The following is an 18,182-nucleotide window of genomic DNA, read 5'->3' on the forward strand; positions in this document are numbered from 1 at the left end:
TGAGGAGAGTTGGCAAATTCACAGAATCAACTCTGTACTTCATTGCTTATCTTTATAATTAACCTAGCTAGGTTTGTTGGTAGATTCAGAAAGTGATTTCTCACCATGAACAACGTAGAGCAGCAGATTGCAGATTAATTTCTTGAACCGCCAGCTATACTGAAAGACTATACTCTTACCCGCAAAAAAAAAGGACGTGGCTAGGGAGCCACCGGAGGCCGGTTAGTCAAATCGAGCCTCACCCCCAAAAATAGAAAGTTGGACCCGGTCGTCCAAGCGCTCAAACAAAAACGGAAAGCCGACGCGCTCGCTCTGACGAAAACAGGATGGCATCAACGACCACCGCCGATCCCCTTTCGTCCTGGGTGCCGACGACCACGGCGAACTCCACGCCGCCGCGCGCATCCGCTCCGTCCCAACGTCCCAGCCGCGGTCCACCTTTCTCCGCGCCATGGACGACCCAGTGCACTCCCTCCGAACCTCACATGCTCACCGCTGGCGCCGAGACCTCCACAATCCAGTACCTCCCCGCCGGCGGGGTGGAGACAGCCATGAATCTAGACGAGGTATTGCGACTAGCGGCTGGAGGAAGTGGCCACGGCCTGGTAGGCGGCGCGCCAGCGAGTTTGTGTGGAAGGAGCATCGGGGCGTGCGCAACGAGGCGAAGATCGCGCGACGGCGGACGGCCGGGGGGAGGGGAAAGCTGGGGCGGCAGCGCAGGGCACCGGACAGGCTGCGCGCTAGTAACCGCGGGGGGCGGGCGGGGGCGATAGATGGAGCCGCCATCCATGGCTCTTGCGCTCGTTGGGGAAGAACGGGAACGGGAGAAAGGAAAGAAGAAAAAGGGAGAGAGGGGAAATACACTAAAAAGGGTGGGTTCCAGTCTACAACGTTTTTTTTACCGAAAAGTGGGTTACCCGTATGCTAAAAAGATGCAATTTAGGACTCCAACAGTGTATTGCCACGCAGGCAAAAAAAGATGGGTAGGCCACTTAGCATTAGGGCTATACAACTTACCAATATTGGGTATGCAACTTAGCGCAAATGCGAAGCAACAGTTTACTATCTACAAACACGACTTATAAAATGTGGGAGAGAATAATTTATTGTATGCAAAATACAACTTACCTCGTTTGTGGAACAAATAATACAATCAAGAAAAATAAAATTTCGTAATATGTGAATAAATAATTTGTTGTTTTCATGGGAGATGCTTCCACGCGGTACAACTCCATCTCGTTCAACACGGATGTGGCCAATGCTGGAGCCAGACCAAACGGTGGAATGTCGGAGATCCATGACGATGGGCAGGGCAGAATGGCGGGCGGACCATCCAGCTCGGAGATGGGGTAAGCAACTTAGCACTAGGGATATACAACTTAGTGATATTGAGTATGCAACTTAGCACAAGCGTGAAACAGCAACTTACTATCTACAAACACGACTTAAAAATACAACTTAGTAGCAATATGTGAAGAAATAATTTGTTGTTTCCATGGAAGGCACTGCTGGAGCCATGCGATTGGAAGAACGGAATGGCGGACAGAACATCTAGCCCGTAGATGGGCTAGTCAACTTAGCATTAGGGGCATACAACTTAGCAATATTCAGTATGCAACTTAGCACAAGTGTAAATCAACAATTTACTATCTACAAACATGACTTATGAAAGCTATCAGAGAAAAATTTATTGTATGCAAAAAATAACTTAGCTCATTTGCGGAACTAATAATATCACTGACAAAAATACAACTTAGCAATATGTGAAGAAATAATTTGTTGTAATCATGTAGCTCGCTGCAGGAGGTACAACTCCATCTCGATCAACATGGATGTTGCCGATGTTGGAGCCATGCTGAACGGTGCCATGTCGGAGATCTAGGACAATGGTCAGGACGGACTAGGGGGCGGACCATCCAGACCGGAGATGGGGTAGGCAACTTAGCATTAGGGGTGTACAAATTAGCAATATTGGGTATGCAACTTTGCACAAGTGTGAAGCAACAAGTTAATGTCTGCAAACATGACTTAAAAATACAACTTACCAATAGATGAAGAAAATATTTTTTATGTATGCATGGAAGGTGTTGCCACAGGGTACAATTCCATCTCGATCAACATGGATGTGGCCGATGTTGGATCCATGCCAAACGGTGGCATGTCGGGGAACATCTAGCCCAGAGATGGGGTAGCCAACTTAGCATTAGGGCCATACAACTTATCAATATTCGGTATGCAACTTAGCACAAGTGTGAAGCAACAATTTACTGTTTACAAACACGACTTATGAAATCTATGAGAGAAAAATGAAATAATTAGTTCTTTTCATGGAGGGCGCTGCCACGAGGTACAACTCCATCTCGATCAACACGTATGTGGCCGATGCTGGAACGAGGATGAACAGTAGTATGTCAAAGATCCCAGGAGATGGTCAGGACGGACTGGGGGAGGACCATCAAGCCCGGAGATGGGGTAGGCAACTTAACATTAGGCGTATACAACTTAGCAATCTTGGGTATGCAACTTAGCACATGTGGTAAGCAACAAGTATTGTCTGCAAACACGACTTAAGAATACAACTTGCCAATATGTCAAGAAATATTTTTTTGTATCCATGGAAGACATTGCCATGAGGTACAACTCCATCTCGATCAACAAGGATTTGGCCGATGCTGGAGCAAAGCCGAACAGTGGCATGTCGAAGATCAAGGATGATGGGCAGGACGGAATGACGGGCGGACCATCTAGCCCGGAGAGGGGTAGGAAACTTAGCATTAGGGATATAAAATATAGCAATATTGGATATGCAACTCGAAACATCAATTTATTGTGTACAAACACAAATTGTGAACTGTGTGAGAGAACAATTTATTGTATGCAAAATACAACTTGGCTCATTTTGAAACTAATAATACCACCAACAAAAATACAACTTGGGCACTTGGATGGAGAAACATGTTGTTGTCTTTATGGCCACCGCAGCCGCGAGGTAAAACTCCACCTCCATTGATACGGATGTGGATGGTACCCCGATCCACAACACGAGACACATTACGAGCTGCGGAAGGGAATGCCACTTTGAGACCGACCATGCACAACCCCCCGTGCAGTCATGCCGAATAGTGGTGGCTTCGAGATCTTGGTTGATGTGGAGGGCAGGTGAACCGTTGAGCTCGGGGCCATTGAGGAGGACGGACATAATGAACTTATTTTGGCAACACCACGGCGGGGGAGTGGTGCCCTATAACACCGATAGCTTTTTCGCATGTGGAATAGTACTATTAGATGTAACAAATCCAGATATCTAAAAATTATGGGTTTTTATCTACAAAATGTGGCCTAGGACACAGATTTTATTTAGCTTATTTTTGAGAATTCCCAAATACAGGGACCATGAAGAAACAATTCATGGGGATAACCGGATAAGGTTCCTTCAATCTTCCGTGGTTGCACAATCCCAAGCTCCAGCAGGTGTGACCGTGTGAGAGAACGACTGGGCGTCGACCCACGCGTGAGGAGAGCTTCAGGGAAGAGGAGGATAGATAAATTTGTGGTGCCTGCTGTCGTCTCGTTCAACTTCGGCGGCCGTTGGGCGGCTCCGCGTCTGCTGGCCCGGGACGGCTCGCACCGGGGGATGGGGCAGCGGAGGCGCTGCAGCAGGGGAGCTGCGGCGGGCATGGAGGTTGGTTTCATCGCTGAAGATAATGGAGAAACGGGGCGGAGAAGGTCGCCGTCACCCGAGCAAAATCCGCGGTTGAGGTCGCTTCGAGCAGCAGGCGGCCTCGAGTCGATCCCAGCGAGCAGGCGTCAGAGCACAAAATTGAGGACGTAGCCATGTCCCCGTCGTCCTTCTCATCTCGGCTCCATCACGCGGCGCGGGAGACGGCCAGCTTTGGCCGGAGTAGCAGGCGGCGGCGTCCGCTGAACACGTGAGGTGGATTTGTTTTCGACGGTGTCATGTAGGAGGTTAGGAGGGCGGCGCTAGCATACATAGGTTGGAAGGCGAGGCGCAGTGGTGTGGGAAGGGGAATCGCGCCGGAGCAGAAGGTTGAGCGAGGGAGGTGGAGGGGGCGCCGGCGGCCGCGCTGGGATGGGACGGCGGCGGCGTGCTGAGAGGGATGGGATTGGGGGTGAGTAGGTGGCTGGAGGACGAGCCGCACGTGTGTGAGTGTGGGCCACCGACAGGCTGTCAGAACGTGTCGCACGATTCAGATCGAACGGCCAGAAATAGGAGGCCGTAGCGTGCAATTTAGCCTCCGAGCACTTTTTAGCGTTTGGGAAAAAAAAAAGACTATACTCTTATGCTAAGAGAGAACAGAACGAACTACAGCATACGTTGCCGGCGCACGTACGTACCTCCACGGATCGGAGTGCAGTTCGTTTCGGTTTCCATTACATAAATCGCATAAGGAATCCGCTTCGGTCCCTTTACATCGGTGAAACGGACTTCCTTGTAGTACACCGGATCCTTTATAAAGGAAGAGCAGAGTCAGAGTTAAGTCCAAAGCTAAAGCAGACGAACACACGAAATCGACGATCACGCAGCTGCTTGGATCGATGGCGCGCGGCTCGACGACGACAAGGGCCCTGGCCCTGCTCCTGCTCGTCGTGGCCCAGGCGCTGCTGCTGCTGCCCGCCGCCGCCAACGCCGTAGGGACGATGGCGGCGCCGGTCACGCTGCACGTCGAGCATCGCCAGGTGCGTGTATTTATGCGTATAGCACAGTACGTTTTCGCCTGCCGCGTTAATGTTGAGCCCTTGTAATTGAGTAAGCTGCATGCATGCAGGTGCTGGTGGACAACGGCGTGGTGCAGGTGTCGCTGTCCAACCCCGAGGGCCACATCACCGGCGTCCGCTACGGCGGGGAGCGGAACCTCCTGCACTCGAAACACGGCGGTAATTCAGGCGGGTATTGGGACATGGTTTGGAACACCCCGGGCTCCGGCCGTCAAGGAAACTACCAAATGTACGTACATGATTCCTCCCTCTTTCTTCTTCCTCGCTGTCGATAATTAACCGACTCACCGGTGTTTATGTCTATAGACTGGAGGGCTCGGATTTCAAGGTGGTGACCGCGACAGAAGAGAAGGTGGAGCTCTCCTTCCGGCGCACCTACAACGCGTCCAGCCAGAGCGGAGGCCTCCCCCTGAGCGTGGACAAGAGGGTGGTGGTGCTGCGCGGCAGCCCCGGGTTCTACTGCTACGCCGTGGTGGAGCACGCCGCTGACGCGCCCGCCGTATCCGTCAGCGAGGCCCGCCTCGCCTTCAAGCTCAACACGGCTCGGTTCAACTACATGGCGGTCTCGGACGCCATCCAGCGGTACATGCCGAGCGCCAAGGACCGGGAATCGCCGCGCGCCAAGCGGCTGGCCTACGGCGAGGCCGTGCTGCTCGTGGACCCGTCCAACCCGCGGTTCAAGGGGGAGGTGGACGACAAGTACCAGTACTCGCTCGACAACAAGGACAACAGGGTGCACGGCTGGGTCGGCGCCGGCCAGGGCAGCCCCATCGGCTTCTGGGTCGTCACGCCCAGCAACGAATTCAAGATCGGCGGCCCGCTCAAGCGGGAGCTCACCTCGCACGTCGGCCCGACCTCCGTCACCGTAAGCATCATGCTTTCTTTTCTCCTCTGTTCCTCGATCGTCTTGTTGCATGCGTTGCCTTCAGCTGACATGTCATCCTAACCTGCGACGTACGTACGCTGCCTACAGATGTTTCTGGGAACGCATTACGTCGGGAACGACATCGTGGCTAGGATCGACGACGGTGAGTACTGGAAGAAGGTGATGGGCCCCGTGTTCGTCTACCTCAACTCGAACCCGAGCAAGGGAGACCCGCGCGCGCTCTGGGAGGACGCCAAGGCGCGGGCGGACGCCGAAGCTGCCAAGTGGCCGTACGGCTTCGTGGAGTCACCGGACTTCCACAAGGCCGCCGAGCGAGGCTCCGTCGTCGGCAGGCTGCTGGTCAGGGATAGGCACGTGAGCCGCCAAGACATGCCCGCCGGGACGGCGTACGTCGGCCTGGCTGCGCCGGGGCAAGCCGGCTCGTGGGCGACGCACAGCAAGGGCTACCAGTTCTGGACGACGACGTCTCCTTCCTCCGGCGGCAAATTCACCATCGAAAACGTCCGGGCGGGCGAGTACAGCCTCTACGCGTGGGTCCCCGGCTTCCTCGGTGACTACGTGCACGCCTCCCGCGTGACCGTCACCCCTGGTGGCGCCGTCGAGCTCGGCGACGTCGTGTTCGAGCCACCGCGGTCCGGACCAACGCTGTGGGAGATCGGCGTCCCGGACCGGAGCGCGGCGGAGATGTTCGTCCCGGCCGTCGCCGGCCCGAAGTACAACAACAGCGAGCTCTTGGCTGGCAAGGACGCGTACCGGCAGTACGGCCTGTGGGAGCGGTATGCCGATCTGTACCCCGACGGCGAGGACCCCGTCTTCACCGTCGGTGAGAGCCACCACTCCCGGCACTGGTACTTCGCGCACGTCACGAGGAAGGCCGGCGACGACGGGGGCTTCGCGCCGACGACGCGGCAGGTGCGGTTCAACCTGGGCCGCGTCGCGGCGAACGGCGTCTACACGCTGCGTGTCGAGCTCGCGGCCGCGCACAAGGCGAGGCTGCAGGTACAGGTGAACGGGGCGACTGGAAGGAGGCCGCTCGCGACGCCGACGTTCGGCGACGGCAACGCGATCGCCAGACATGGCGATCATGGGACGCAGTGGAGCTTCGAGTTCCCGATCAGAGGGAGCCTGCTTCGGGAGGGCGAGAACAATATCGCAATCACGCAGACGAGGGCGCTCAACCCGTTCTTCGGGGTCATGTACGACTACCTCCGGTTAGAAGGTCCTCGGGGTTATTCGTAGATGCGAGAAGAGTAACAAAACCGATTGTGTTCTTTGAACCGTGGTTATTGTAAATGTAGGAGTAGCTAGTATTTTTTTTTTGAAGGGTGTAGGAGTAACTAGTAAATACACCAGTGTGCGATTGGATTTATTTTTAGGGATTTGCTAGTTCCTAGGTTGGTGCTCAGTTAAATCTTACCTAATTCAATTTGCATCGTGATTTGTGCTAGTTATGAGTTGCAACTAAATTTTAATGACATCTCAAACTGAGAATAAAGTTAGTTTTCAGTCGACTGAAAAATAATCACACTCTTGTATTTATTTTAGAGTAAAATACACCGTAGGTCCACGAACTTGTCGACGAGGTTCACTTTGATCACTGTACTTCAGAAATACCAGATTACGGTCATGGAATACGCGCGCTGGTTCTTCTACGGTCACTCGGGCTGATGATGCGGTGTATTTGATGACGTGGCGTTGTGTTGACCGGTCTTCAACTCTGCATGTTTTTGCGAAAAGACCCTCTTAGATACTCCTTTTCCTATCTAAGGCTCAGACCGTCTCAGTAGTGAGACTGACCGAAGGAGCCCGTAGGCTAGAGTGCTAGACTAACCTCCTCTGTTCTCGAACACTTCATCCCCAACCTCCAGCTCTTGACCAGATTTTACGCACTGCGAGGTCCCCTTTCTCCGGCGCGCCTCTCCGCCGCCGGTCCGGGACGCGACACCGACACCCATGGCCACCACCTGCCTCGCTTCGCGAGTTCCCCCACTCGCACAGTCCTCCCCCATCTGCCCCCGAGCTCGGCCATCACATGGTTCGCTCTATCCCGAGCATCGCCGACTATGGTGGCCGCTCGGGTCTCTACATCGCGTACCAGTTCTGCAGCCCATCCTGGGTCGCCTTCACACACAACGACAACCTCGTCCAGTCGTCCGAGATCCTGCCATGAACCACGCCGCCATCAGCCGCGGGACGCCGGGAGGGCTGTCTCAGGCTTCAAGCGCCCATTCGGCATCACGCAATTATTACTCGCTGTGTCTTCATTACAACTTTGCACAATTGATCGAGACTAGCTGGATTCTTTGATTTGTACAGGATTAAGAACGAGATGGTGAGAGAGATAGAGCTACTGTTGTACCAGTTGGGATATGCGGTATCTAGATGGAGACTAAGGAAGGCGTCGCCATGAATTTCCTTCCCGAGCGTGGTCGTTCCATGCTCGATCTGGGCGCCGACGCCTACTGGCTCGCCCAACTGCTGCTGCCATTTGCGAGTGGGGGCAATCCGGGCTTAGGTTTTCGGGATCGCTGTCATCAAGGCAAGCATGGAGCTCCCCCCTCCCCTGCATCTCGGTCAGCAAGGCGGCGGTGGTTCAACACCAGAGTCGTGGTCCGCCGTGGTGGGTGTACGTGCGCGCTGTGAGATGATGTGGGGAATTTAGTTAGCTAGAGGAGGAAGGAGAAGACAGGGGAAAAACTGGGGACGCTTTTTGCAAAAACAAACGCATTGCTGCAACGCTAGTGGCCTGACGGGCGGGGTCACACTATGTCACGTCAGCAAATACTACGATGTACCGTTGACTAGTGACCGTAGATGAACCAGTGTGCGTATTCCGTGACTGTGATTTGGTATTTTCAAAGTACAGTGATCAAAGTGAACCTGGTTGACAAGTTTGTGGACCAACTGTGTATTTTACTCTTTATTTTAGCACGTGCGGTCTATTGTAGCTATTGCCATGCTGAGTACCCGACCCCAAATTTGATTCCCATTCTCTCATTGAGAATAGAAAAGAGTGGCAACTTCTCTCACTATAGCGACTCTATTTTAAGAGCTCTATAAAAATTGTCGCTTTGATTTGCTGAGACATTTTGATGAACTTCCTAATTCTCGTTTTATATTTCACCAATCCGTATTGCACTAATTTCTTGTAACTGACTACAGACATAACACAATAATCCAAACACACACAAAATAGTATATATTTGATAGGAGATTTGTCACGTCACGGATTACAAAAGGTAAGATAAAACTTGGAGGGCCGTTATTCCCTGGTAGATTTTCTTTAGACTCATACACATGCCTAGGTAGACTATGTGCCACCTGATTAACATCCCTATTACAATGCTGAATAAAACCTCTCTCCCTATTACAAAGTTTTTCGGAAACACTCCGCCATGATCGCCGAGTAGGGACGCCAGACTTGAATCACACAGTTGCAAGTGAATATGACTCGATAGTCACCGAAGAGAAGCCCAACTGTTTCAGAAATTCCAATCCTCATAGAAGTGCTAAAGCTTCTGCAGTTGTTGCACTCTAAACATTTTTAAGGGTGCAGGCCATACTTCTGATCACCTCACCCATGTGATCCCGTAGGACAGCCCCCGCAGCACCAGAACCATCCATATGAAAAGATGCATCAATATTTAGCTTACGACTTCCATGCTTCAGCTTTTCCCATGATATTTTTCTTCCGAAATGCATTCGTCTTGGCTGCATTATAGTTTGGTGTTTAAGAACTAATGGCAAAGAATGATCTAGAAGGTTTAGGAATAGAGACACCCTTCACCATCTCACGTCGTCTCCACCATAAATACCAACATCCTACAACAATATGGTCTTTAAGATCTACATGCTCCAGTTTTGGGGCTCTCATTCTAGGACTACATAGAATATATTCCAAGACCCAGGGCCGGTCCATAGATTTCGGGGGCCCAAGGGCGAAACGACACCAAGGACCCCTTTTCATAGTGGCTAAGCTTTTCTAGGGTAGGGGGCCATGGCCCCCCTACTCTGAAAAATTCCTGAAAGATACTCATTTATGTTAAACTTATATATCTTACTTAAAGTTTAAGCATGATTAGTTTTCTAGGCCCCTTGACAATCTCACTCAAGCTTCACCAATTGGTCACACACACAAAAAAAACTAAAAAAAATTATTCAGCAAGATAAATATTAGGGTAATGCAATAACAAACTAAATAATATTTACATTTGAAAGATCCATGGTCTTAAGAATATTGTTGAAGATGTTTGAAACTATTTATTTCTATTGATCGCACGAACTATATACCATGATTATTATTTCTACCAATAACTACTTGTGTACATGTGTATTGTTTGCGAGAAATAGAAATAATCAGAGAAAAAATTATGAGGGTCCGTGTTATTCTGCATAATAGAGAAGGAGTCGGAGTATAGGCACGTTAAGCTACAACTTCAACCTTCTATATTTTCTAGAATTATTCCAAACACTACTGCCTAAAAAGTATAAATATAAGTGTAGTAAGTGTACAAACAAATCTTGGACTAGAGCCCTAACTGTTGAGGGCCCGGGGCGAGCGCCCCTCTGCCCCGCCCTATGGGCCGGCCCTGCCAAGACCACAGAACCTAAACAGATGCATGTTCGATGTAAGAATTTAGTCCAAGGTCCATCCACACCTTCTTGACTTCCACACAAAATATTATGGAGTATTAATCCATATACTGGATTAAAATGTTATAAAAGTCATTTAGGACAATACTCATGTAGGGAAGAGTAAACTTGTCATTAGAGGTGAACTCTCCGAATAAACCTTACTTCTTTTATTAGTAGGTAAAGATTTAACAAAAAGACGAAATTTTATATAATTATATAAGTGTCGTACATACAAAAAGTTGAATCATGTACTAGTGAACTTGGGAAGCTAAATACCATTTGGTCATAGTTTGCACTCTAGAGCGCATCGAGGATATCTTAGGTAATGCACCACTATTGCTTAACTTAGAGAACACAAGACCACATGGTAATAGATGCCGATTCAATTTTGAGCTTGGCCAAGTGCACCAGGATAGTTTTAGTGATATTGATAGGAAGGTTTAGGCATAACCACTCATTAGGGGATGGGTGCTTCACATAATAGAAATTTATAGAAAAGAACAAACCTTTCATCTATCGTTGATGATCTTGAAGAATTCTAGAATTACATCCCTCGTCTGATCAAGAGACTGAGATTAAAATCCAATCAAATGCACAAAGTGAACACCTTCTACATGAGGAGAATCTTAAATTATACCAATGGTCTAACTGCCAATTCATTTTTGAAGGAGATAGTAATACACGATATGTTCATATGGAGAAAATATATTCACAATCTTCCCCAATATGAGGGTACAAATGATGGCCATGAACAAGTTAAAACCTATATAACTAAGTATAAGGGATTGATCGGGGCATTCTAGGAAAAAAACTTCTCTCTTGACGAGTCTTGAAAAGACATCCTCTAGGTCTCCTACATGGAGAACATATTTCTACTTGCACCATTAAATGATCATGAAGTTAGAGCATATGTTTCCAAATGGAGTACAACCCTTGGTCCCTATGTTTTTTCTGTTGAGTTTTATCCTATCATATGTGATGTCAACAAGGTTGAGATGCTTGGATGGTTAGCTTTCTACATGCCATACACTTGGACTTGTTTAGCTTAATTTTTGTTGTGATTATTTTGTTGTCTAAGACTAATAAGGCAGAACAGATCCGACCAATCTACCCTCTTCTTCAAATATTTCACTAAGACGACTACTATTAAGCTCAATTTGGTAGTTTTCCACATGGTTCGATGACTTATACAACCTTTATGCAAGGGAGGAACATTCTAGATGCGTTGGTAATCCGTTGGAAGAAGGTTCACAAATTACACCAAAGAAAATGAGGGTTGTGATTTCAAAATTGACTTCGAGATGGCATATGGCAAAGTCAAATGATACTTTTGTCAACAAACCTTGATAATAAATAAGGGCTTCTATGAGAAGTGGTGTGCTTGGGTCCCAATTTTGTCCCTGGAGTTAGTGTGTCCAAAGAAGTCAACAATGATGTAGATCGTTACTTCCAAATTAAACAAAATAAGACTTCATCTGGGTGGCTCCCCATCCCCGATGTTATTTAACAATGTGATTAATTTGTTGGACATCATGATTGAGTGTGCAAAAAAGCAATCAAATTGCGGGGTTATTACCACACCTAGTGGATGATGGACTATTAATCCTAAAATGTTTCGGTCATATGGTTCTTTTTATGGACCACGACCTCGACAAAGCTTCCAGGTCGCAATTGTTTTTCATTAGAATGAATTATTCTGTTGTTGTGGAAAGATAGGTGACGAGGTAATAACACTCTCTGATGCCAAAATCCAGCTTTGTACCATATTGTTCACCACAAAAGTGATACTATTGTTGAGCTTCGCGGAGCTTCCCCACCTAATGTGACATTCATACATGATTTAGACGGTCCTCGCCTTGTAGTATGTAATACCTTTTAAGGACAGTTGGAAATGGTCCAATCGTTGCAAGAAACGATGGATGCCGTTGGAAACCATGGACGAACGCAAGAGCGTCCGGGTGAGGGCATATGCCCCCACTCAAATTTCTGAATTGCTACAAAATCCATGAAGATTTATAAGAAAAATCTTTGAATCATTCAAAATTATTAGAAGGGTGTCCCCACTCACATATTTAGCCGCCACTCCAATGGAAACTACATGGCTCTCTGAATTTCGTGTAGAAGCACTTCTACATTCAGATTAGCAAACACGTTTGGAAAATGAGGATATGTCTGAAAATAAAAAATGCAACATTTATCATGCTGACCAAGAGGATGTGGCACATGCTTTATACATGTGCCCTCATGCACATAATTTGTGGGCGGCAATGAGACCTTCCTATTGTCTCCCATCTATTGACAGATCTTAGGATGTCATCAACTCGATGATTTCAAGAGGTTCTACTACAAATTCCAGACCACATGTTCAAAACTCCAATGTTGGTGGCCTGGCGAGAGCTTGGTTTGCAAGAAATGAAATAACGCATGATAATCCCCTACCTTCAGTGGAGGTGTCGAAGTGGTTCCTATGCAGATATTTGAAATTGTTTAGTAATGTCAAGGCCCTTCTAGTAGATGAGATACTTAAAGGAAAGCAGCTGGTGGTTAGCATTGGAAGCATACCTACTGGTTCCTATGTTCACCTTTAATCGATACGACGTCCGTTCTACGTACTACATAAGCTACTTTCAGCTCGTTTCAATTTAATCTGAACAGAGGGGTACTAATCAGAAGATGAAAGTCCCAGACAAAACATGATGTAAATCGCTGATTGGCTGGGTGAAGTTGTCTATTGATGGTTCTTTCCAGGAGGCTAATCTATCAAGAGGGGCAGGCATGGTGCTGCGTGATGAAGCTGGTGACCTAATATTTTCTCTTCGTGTCGAGCCATAGTGAATTGTGCAAGTGCTTTGGAAGCTGAACTTCAAGCATGCATGTCGGAACTAGACCTTGCTCTCCATCATAGCCTTCTGCCAATCATCATTGAGTCGGATTGTTCTCAGCTAGTTACTGCAGTTAATTCCGATGTGAAGGACAGATCTCCTTTTCTTCATTAATAATTGGAGATTTAACATTTAACTTCACATTTTAGAGAGTGTGTTTTCCTAATGGTAGAACGTTGTTAGGTTATGTTCGATGGTTTTCAATGGGGAGAGTTACCCCTTTTTCATCTGAACTTTGGGACAATTCTGCTACCTAAGAAAGAAAACGCAATACAAATTCATCAATATCGCCCCATTTGCTTATTAAATGTTAGCTTTAAAGTATTTACCAATGTGGGGACGAACCGTGTTACAACAATTGCTGAAAGTGTGGTGCAGCCAACCCAAACGGCTTTCAAGCCCGGTAGACACATTCTGGAAGGAGTGTTTATTCTTCATGAGACAATCCATGAGCTTCATAGGAAGAGTATGGATGGTGTACTTTTTAAAATTAATTTTGAAAAAGCTTACGACAAGGTCAATTGGTTTTTCTTGCAACAAGCCTTGTGGATGAAAGGGTTTAATCCTAAATGGTGTCAATGGATTCAAAATTACATTGAGAAGGGCAGCGTCGGTATTAGAGTTAACGATGACATAGGTCATTACTTTCAAACACAGAAGGGTCTTTAACAAGGGGATCCGCGCTATCTCCTATTCTTTTTAACATTGTTGCAGATAGGTTGGGTATCCTAATTGTGAGGGCCAAAGAGGATGGTCAAGTTGATGGGTTTGTCCCTCATTTAGTGGATGGGGTGTTTCTATCCTTCAGTATGCCGACTATACTATCCTTTTTATGGATCATGATTTTGATAAAAGCACTTAATATGAAATTGATATTATGTATTTTCGAACAATTATCTGGTCTGAAAATAAATTTCCATAAGAGTGATATTTTCTGTTTGGGAAGGCAAAAAGAGGTGGAAGATGAGTACAAAATTCTATTTGGGTGTGACATAGGTACACTACCCTTTAGATACTTGGGTATCCCTATCCATTTTCGAAAACTAAGGAATGGCGAATGGCTGTAGAGGATTGCTTCGAGAAAAAAATGAGTAACTGGATTGGTAAAATGCTTTCATATGGTGATCGCCTAGTTCTTATTAACTCAGTTTGAACTAGCCTCCCCATGTTTATGCTTTCTTTCCTCGAGATAACAAAAGGAGTTCAGAAGAGGTTAGATTTTTTTAGGTCTCGTTTCTTTTGGCAAAGTGATGGGCATAAGAAGTAGTATAGATTGACAAAGTGGAATATTATATGTCGAACAAAAGATCAAGGGGGCTTAGGTATCGAGGTTCTAGAGTTAAAAAACAAGAGCTTACTTAGCAAATAATTATATAAGCTCTTGAATGAAAATGGCATGTGGCAAGAGTTGTTGCATAATAAATACCAGCAAAGCCAACTGACTCTCCACTTTGGAAAGGATTAATGAATTTTAAAGAAGATTTCTTCACTAGAGGATCTTTTGTTATCGGTAATGGTCGTAATACTCGGTTCTGGGAGTATATTTGGTTAGGGGATAAATCGCTCACTGATGAATACCCAACCCTGTACAATATTGTCTACCATAAGCAGGTAACAGTTGCAATGGACTCAACCCCACTCAATATAGGATTTAGAAGGACATTGAGTGGTAATAAGTGGGATACGTGAATCCATCTTTTATGACGACTCATATTGGTTCAGCTAACTGATGTTGATGATGTATTTAGATGGAAATTGACTACTTCAGTGTATTTTTCTGTCAAATCAATGTATCATGACTTGCTCAATGACCAACCTGTTTATCTTAGGAAATATATTTGAAATATGAAAGTCCCATTAAAGATTAAGATATTCATGTGGTTCCTTCATAAGAAAGTGATCCTTACCAAAGAGAATTTGCATAAAAGAAATTGGCAAGGATGTACTACATGTTGCTTTTGAGATCAAGAGGAAACAATCCAACATCTCTTTATATCTTGTCCATTTGCAAAAATGATATGGAGGATTGTGTTTATGACTTTTAATATACCACCACCTTTGAATATTACAAACATGTTTGGGAATTGGTTAAAAGGGGTGGCTAAAAAGACAAATGACACATTAGAGTTGGTGTGTGCGCTGTTCTTTGGGCGATATGGAAGGTTAGGAATGACATTGTGTTTAACATGAAAAGTTTCCCATTATTTTTACAGGTTATCCCTATGGCTAACCATTGGATCCATATTTAGTCCTAACTAGAGCCGGCGGAGGAGCGATAGGCTATGGATATTGAGTGCAACCGACTGGCAACGGTAGCACGGGATTTGTACAACCAGTGCGGTTGGTGTGCTAATAGACGGCGGACATGTTGGTGCAGAGACGCTTCATGTTGCTGATTTTTATTTAGATGGCTCATTTTTGTTGAGACCTTATGTGATCCATGATTTTGTAATAATGCTTCGAGACAATATGTTGTACTGCTGAGGTTTTAATAAAATAAAGCCATATGGAATCAGTTGATGCAGAGACTGGGGATGCTCCATTTCGAAAAAAACTACCTTGCTAATTTAGCTAGAGTCGAACACATGTTTGTGTCTTGGTTAGGCTTTGGATAGATGTTCTTCAACTTCTGGATCATTATCTCTCTGTAACCCAAACTGCCTAATAAAGTTCCAACTTTACCTCGAGAAAAGAAGCTCAAGAGTAGTGCGATACGTGCTGCATTTGACAATGGTAAGAGCATCCCATCAGATGGTGTATATTTGTAGCAAATATATACCACCAATAGTGTTTTACACCACCCACTTTTTCACTTTTTCTGGTTTTTACACAACCAACGTTTTCCCTCGATACGACGGTGTAAAATACACCACCTAGTGTTCCAACAGATGGTGTATATTATTGGTGGTGTATATATCACACTTGTATAAACCGTCGAACACCGGTTGTGTGTCCCGGAGCTTCACAGTCACCGATGGTACAAGGGCGCATCCAAGGCATCACGGAGAACCTGGAGGCGGGCAGGATCCTCAACGAGGCCGTCGTGAGGTGGGTTGGGCGGGGTGAGGCCGGTGGCGACGGTGTGGAGGATGATGGGCGGCGAGGCGGAGCCGGTCAAGGCCCGGCTGATTCCGGCCGAACTTGGTCATGCGGGAGCTCGCGGACGGCAGACCGACGCTGGTCGAGGTCTTGCAGCCCCAACCGCCGGCAGAAGGCCGCGGCGAGCCAGAATCGTGCCGCCGGGCGGCGGGCAACTAGGTTCGCGATAGGGTGTTTCCGTCCATCTCGACTTGTGGGGAGACTCTGACGAGGTGCGGCAAGGCTCGGCGAGCGGCGGGGACACGTCGACGGGCAACGGGGAAGCGTCAGCTGACCGGATTTCGATCGATTTGCCGGCGGTGGCATAGCGAGCGCGCGGGTGGGGAGGAGCTGGGCGCGCACAAGAGGACAAGAAAAACGGTTGGAGGGGACGTGTGGCGGGTGGAGGGATTATACACCACCCCCAAGTGATGTAAATTTACACCAGGTTGGGCAAATTATACACCAGGTAAAAGTTGGACCACCTCCGACTCTGAGACCACTTTTTTTACACCCATCTGGTCTAGCTTCATTTTTGCTCCAAGTGGTGTATGTGATAGGTTTTTTACACCTACACCATCTGCTGGGATGCTCTAACAAGTTTGTCCAAACATTGGGCATGTACGGTTAATTATGCTTGAAGAATTGTACAGCAGAAAAAGCAAACCTACCCGTGGTGTCAGTTTGTGGCCGTGCACGAGAAGACCCTTTTCCCCTACTAAGGGCGTGTTTGGTAGACTGGGGGAGGTCAGATTTTCTCCCCTCATCCCACTTTTTGTGGAGAGAAGTTGTTTGGTAGATCGGCTCGGCTCAACTGCCCACTGCTCACCTCATACGAAAAACGGCCGAGAGCCCGGCTCGAGAGCGAAGCTGAAATCGAGCTTCCCTACTCATCCGGGATGAACTCGTCCCGCAGAACACTGTAGCCGTTCCCCCGCCCCCCCCCCAGACCCCCACCCGTACTTTCTTTCTCTCCCATTTCCCCACCATCCTAGTCCCTACTCGTCCTGGCGACCACGTCGTTCGCCGGAGAGCCGTCCGCCGTCGTCCCCCTGCTCCGGCGAGGTGCTGGTGAGCCGTCCGCCGTCGTTCCCCGTGCTCTCCGCCGTCGTTCCCCGTGCTCTCCGCCGTCGTCCCCGTGCTCTCCGCCGTCGTTCCCCGTCCTCCTCGTGTTCCTCGAGGAGCTCCACGAGGCGTCCGCCGCGTCCGCAACCGAGCCGCTCCCCGCCGTCGCTGAGCCGCTCAGCGCCGCCGCCGGGCTGCTCCCTGCAGCCTCGAGCTCCGCGAGGAGAGGAGCAAGGCCATGGGTGCTGATAGAACGCCCACCTGAGCTCCGGTTGACGTGCTGCCCGCGGTCGTGACCGGCGCCAGCGAACAGGGACCCGATTGCTTTTCTGTTTTTATATGTAAGGACCCGATTGCTTTTTCCTTTTCTGTCTAAGGACCTCTTTGTAAAAAAACCTGGGAGAAAATCTCTGTCCAGATTGTTTCACCAAACAACATCTCAGTCCAGCTTGTTTCACCACATCCAGGCTAACAAACAAGGGACAAAATCTGAGCTGAGCTTGTATAAGGGCAACATGTATGAGTTAAGATAGTGATTCTCTATTGCCCCGGTCTACCAAACACACCCTAATTTCTCCACCAAACAAAGAACTTGGCCCAAACGAGTGAACCACGCGAGGTTATGGTTTCGTTCGGGCAACAGCTTGGCTAGCAAAATTTGCTTGAATTAACCCGAATTTCGCCAAGACACAGATGTGAGTGATTTCCGTTTTTTAAACGCTACCGCCGCGCCCCAACGGTCATCTGGCGTGGAGCAGCGCTCGCTTCTAGAACCCAAATGGGGCCCATGGCCGTAACCCGTCAGTGCACGACAGCCCTGCGATCCTCGAATCCACCGCTCCGACCACCGGAGTAGCAGCGCCTACTGTGCCTGTTAAAGAGGCACGCGTCCGAGCAAG

At 48.1% G+C, this 18,182-nt stretch overlaps 1 protein-coding gene across 1 annotated transcript; it reads left to right on the plus strand.

The window, feature by feature from the left end:
- Positions 1 to 4,781: 4,781 nt before the first annotated feature.
- LOC124670364 (rhamnogalacturonate lyase B-like) lies at positions 4,782 to 6,862 on the plus strand. The gene is made up of 3 exons (XM_047206875.1): positions 4,782 to 4,966; positions 5,044 to 5,602; positions 5,711 to 6,862. The coding sequence occupies exons 1-3, from the start codon at positions 4,782 to 4,784 to the stop codon at positions 6,860 to 6,862; spliced, it is 1,896 nt and encodes a 631-aa protein (XP_047062831.1).
- Positions 6,863 to 18,182: the final 11,320 nt, after the last annotated feature.

The sequence above is a fragment of the Lolium rigidum genome, chromosome 7 (genome assembly GCF_022539505.1).
Source record: "Lolium rigidum isolate FL_2022 chromosome 7, APGP_CSIRO_Lrig_0.1, whole genome shotgun sequence".
NCBI lineage: Eukaryota > Viridiplantae > Streptophyta > Magnoliopsida > Poales > Poaceae > Lolium > Lolium rigidum.

Bases quoted from the DNA above. Each gene is read 5' to 3' on its own strand.
- LOC124670364 (XM_047206875.1), top strand. From the start codon at position 4,782: ATGCAGGTGCTGGTGGACAACGGCGTGGTGCAGGTGTCGCTGTCCAAC. The intron at 4,967-5,043 runs GTACGTACATGA...TTATGTCTATAG, and splicing joins CGTCAAGGAAACTACCAAAT to ACTGGAGGGCTCGGATTTCA. The intron at 5,603-5,710 runs GTAAGCATCATG...CGCTGCCTACAG, and splicing joins TCGGCCCGACCTCCGTCACC to ATGTTTCTGGGAACGCATTA.